The 3,471-nt window shown below is 50.9% G+C and overlaps 1 protein-coding gene across 3 annotated transcripts in view; it reads left to right on the top strand.

Moving 5' to 3' along the window:
- The window catches only part of MON1A (MON1 vesicular trafficking associated A), an 18,762-nt gene that overhangs the window by 1,284 nt on the left and 14,007 nt on the right, over positions 1–3,471 (top strand). For 2 of the 3 annotated variants that reach the window (XM_007466218.1, XM_007466216.1), the window contains exon 2: positions 2,798–2,967. In XM_007466218.1, the coding sequence (XP_007466280.1) occupies positions 2,798–2,967 (170 nt within the window). Of the gene's footprint in view, positions 1–2,582; positions 2,968–3,471 lie in introns of those variants that run through there. The other variant, XM_007466217.1, reaches the window with a different exon arrangement.

Genomic DNA, 3,471 nt, shown 5'->3' with positions numbered 1-3,471 from the left:
TAGTTGTGGCTTGCGGGCTCTAGAGCTCAGGCTCAGTAGTTGTGGCGCACGGGCTTAGTTGCTCTGCGGCATGTGGGATCTTCCCGGACCGGGCTCGAATCCATATCCCCTGCATTGGCAGGCGGATTCTTAACCCCTGCGCCACCAGGGAAGCCCAACTATTCTTATTATTAGCTCAGAATACTTCATATTATATAATCTTGTATTTGTAGGAGGGAGAAACTGCTGAAGATGCTGAAAGAGTCATTTAAAAATTTGACCTGAGTCACACCAGCAAGATAGCAACAGGGCTGGTAACAGATCCCAGCCTCAGGATACAATCAGGTCTTTTCACTTCAGCTACAACATTTTCACAGCACCTCAGGTTCTGAAATGTCCACTCAAGCTATGAAAGAAAAGACATCTGGGGAAGAACAGAGGTCTTATTACCTTTGCTCCAGTTCCAGCTAGTCCTCACCACTGCCCAAGGCTAGTCCTCACTCAAAGCCCAAGGCTTGAAGCAGCGTCATACAGGGCAGCAGAGCCTTCACAGAATTGACATGTATTATTATTCCAAAAGACCTAGATTTATTTCCTGGTAATTCTATCAGTAAAAAGTGACCTTTAGGTCTTCCCTGGTGGCGCAGTGGTTGAGAGTCCGCCTGCCAATGCAGGGGACACGGGTTCGTGCCCCGGTCCGGGAGGATCCCACATGCCGCAGAGCAGCTAGGCCCGTGAGCCATGGCCGCTGAGCTTGCGCGTCCGGAGCCTGTGCTCCGCAACGGGAGAGGCCACGACAGTGAGAGGCCCGCGTACCACAAAAAAAAAAAGTGACGTTTAGGAAGGATTGTCCCAATATTCAAATATAGGTCAATAGGTTGATTTAAACAGAGTTTAAAATCACAACCTTAAAACGTTTCGTAAGTAGCCACAACGGTTTGCTCTGAGTGTCCTAGGCTCAAGAGTTAGCCAGAAGCCCATGGGGTAAATGGCCACTTGCTTGGCTAAGGAGATGCAATACTTCCAAATAACAGTGGTGCTATCTGGTAGAGCTGATGTGCTTGAAAGCAAGAGTGGGACTCATATAAGCCCTGAGGTCACGTGGAGACCATTGAGATTGGTTAGGTATGTTAAAAAACTTTATATTTGTCTTCTATAGGGATCAATTCTATGGGCTGCAGCTTCTGGTTAATGGAATGTAGCCAGGATATTTCTGTATCAACCAGAGAATGAATATGAGACCTTCTTGGCTTGAACTCTCATAATGTAATACGGCAGGATTAATGAGAGTAAAACTATATAAATGATATTTACTCTAACGGTGGGAGCCTGTCCTCCTGAGCTAGTAAGGAGAGAAAATACTGAGTGACCTGTGGAGACTGAGAGAGACTCCTCTCTCCTTCCCAGGGGAAAAGATAGTTAAGGAATTGGGCATTTTCTCACATGTTCTTAACTATCAATGAAAGGGAGGAGAAAGCTCCCCTTAAACTATGTGCGAAGGTCTAAGCCCTGTGCAAAGCCATCTCCAGTAAAAGGCCACAGCTTTGTCACAATGTCAGTCACAGTCCAGTGTTGTGGAGGTAGGCTCCAAGTGGCAGTTGTCTGAGACTATGAGAAAAGCCCAGGGGCAGAGCTCTCCCTCAATTCCAGTGTAGGACTGAGATGGAGACAGAACACTGCATTGGGGTGTTTGGAGCAGCAGAGAGAATCAAAGGAGTGACTTCACACTTTTTCCTTCATCCCTGAACTGTTGGGTGAATTAACCATGAGGCTATTAAGTGATTTAATTGCTTCAGAGAAACATGAGCAGTATTGTTGTTAATCCCTAATTTTATTTCTTTAAACTACTCTCCAAAAGTAAAATTGTTGATTTTATGTTTTCCTGTTTTTTTTCTAGGGGTGGTATCCAGGCATTCATCTTTTTTTTAAAGGTTCCCCAGGTCATTCTATGTGCAGAGTTGAGAGCTACATTCTAGAGGTTCATACTGATATATGAAAACGTGGCTAAAAGGATGTTCTGGGACTTGCCTGGTGGCACAGTGGTTAAGAATCCACCTGCCAATGCAGGGGACACGGGTTCGATCCCTGGTCCGGGAAGACCCCACATGCCGTGGAGCAGTTAAGCCTGTGCACCACAACTCCTGAGCCTGTGCTCTAGAGCCAGTGAGCCACAACTCCTGAAATCCGTGTGCCTAGAGCCTGTGCTCTGCAACAAGAGAAGCCACTGCAATAAGAAGCCCACTCACCGCAACTAGAGAAAGCCCGCGCACAGCAACGAAGACCCAATGCAGCCAAAAATAAATAAATTTATTAAAAAAATAAAATATGTAAAAAAAAATAAAAGGGTGTTCCTTTAGCAGCAGTTGGTGTGCCTACATTCTTTACAGTCAGTGTGGCCGGGTCCACTAATGACATTTATCCAGCCCCCAAACTTGCACTGTCCTTCCACAATTAGTGGAGGAAACAATGCCATAGTCTCTTTCTTTCGCTTTAAATAAACCTGTTGTTGGCTCGGGCGGAGGAGCTAGGGAGTCTGGGCCTGCGGTCCACCCCAGGCTTTGGGTTTGGGGAGGTGCCTGAGTTTGGCCAGGACCCTGTAAAAGGCGGTGCGGGATGTCAGACCCCGCCCAGGTCTCTGCCGGGACCTGGCGCCCCGCCCCACCTCGCGGCGGCCGTGCACTGCGAACTACATTTCCCATAATGCACACCGGGGGCGGGCAGGGCCAGGCCCAGCGACTGGAGCCGGGCCTCCCCCGCCAGAGGCCGGCGAGTGCAGTCTTCCTGAGCCGGGAGCCGGGCAAGGGGCGGTGGGAGGGAGCGGTGGCCTGTGCTGTGGCCATGTCTGTGTCTGCAGGGGGCCGTGGTCCCGCGAACCTGAACCATCAGTCCGGGTCCGGCCGGACACCCGTGACCTCCCGGGGGTCCGGCAGAGGGCAGTGACCAGCAATCTCTGTGCTTCCTGGCCCCTTCCCCCTCCCCGAGAAACAGGTGAGTCCGATTGCCAACCCACGTGGCTTGGGGGCGCCGAGAGACTGGAGAGCTGTCATCTTTGAAGGGAGGGGCTTGAAGACTGGGGGCCCCTGCGCTCTACGCTGCCATTTACGTTGGAAGGACTGGGTCTCTCTGGGGTCCCTTCGCCGGTTCCCAGCTGGGGAATACAAAAGGCGAGGCCTGGAACTCTTCCTTCGGCTGGAAGGGCAAAGTCCTGTAGCCCCAACGCACACACATTTGGCCCAGCAGAGTGCTGTCAAAGACTGGCAGAGGTTGACTGTGGGGTGAGCAGGAAGCTCCTGAAAGTGTCTTGAGGCTTGGGACTTTGCCTTCAAGGGTGCCCTGGCTCAGATAACCAAGCTGCCTCTTGCACCTGTTGAGCCACACTTTCTGGGCTCGAGTTTGCTGAGGAGGGTGAGCAGCCTTTGTCAGAGAGGGGAGTGACCACTGGCAGTGACAAGTACCAAGCTATACTCTCAGCGTGGAGTAGGCATCCTGCTG

Source organism: Lipotes vexillifer, unplaced genomic scaffold (genome assembly GCF_000442215.2).
Source record: "Lipotes vexillifer unplaced genomic scaffold, Lipotes_vexillifer_v1.1 scaffold1004, whole genome shotgun sequence".
In the NCBI taxonomy this organism is placed as follows: Eukaryota; Metazoa; Chordata; class Mammalia; order Artiodactyla; family Lipotidae; genus Lipotes; species Lipotes vexillifer.
This window is presented reverse-complemented; position numbering and strand designations above follow the sequence as displayed.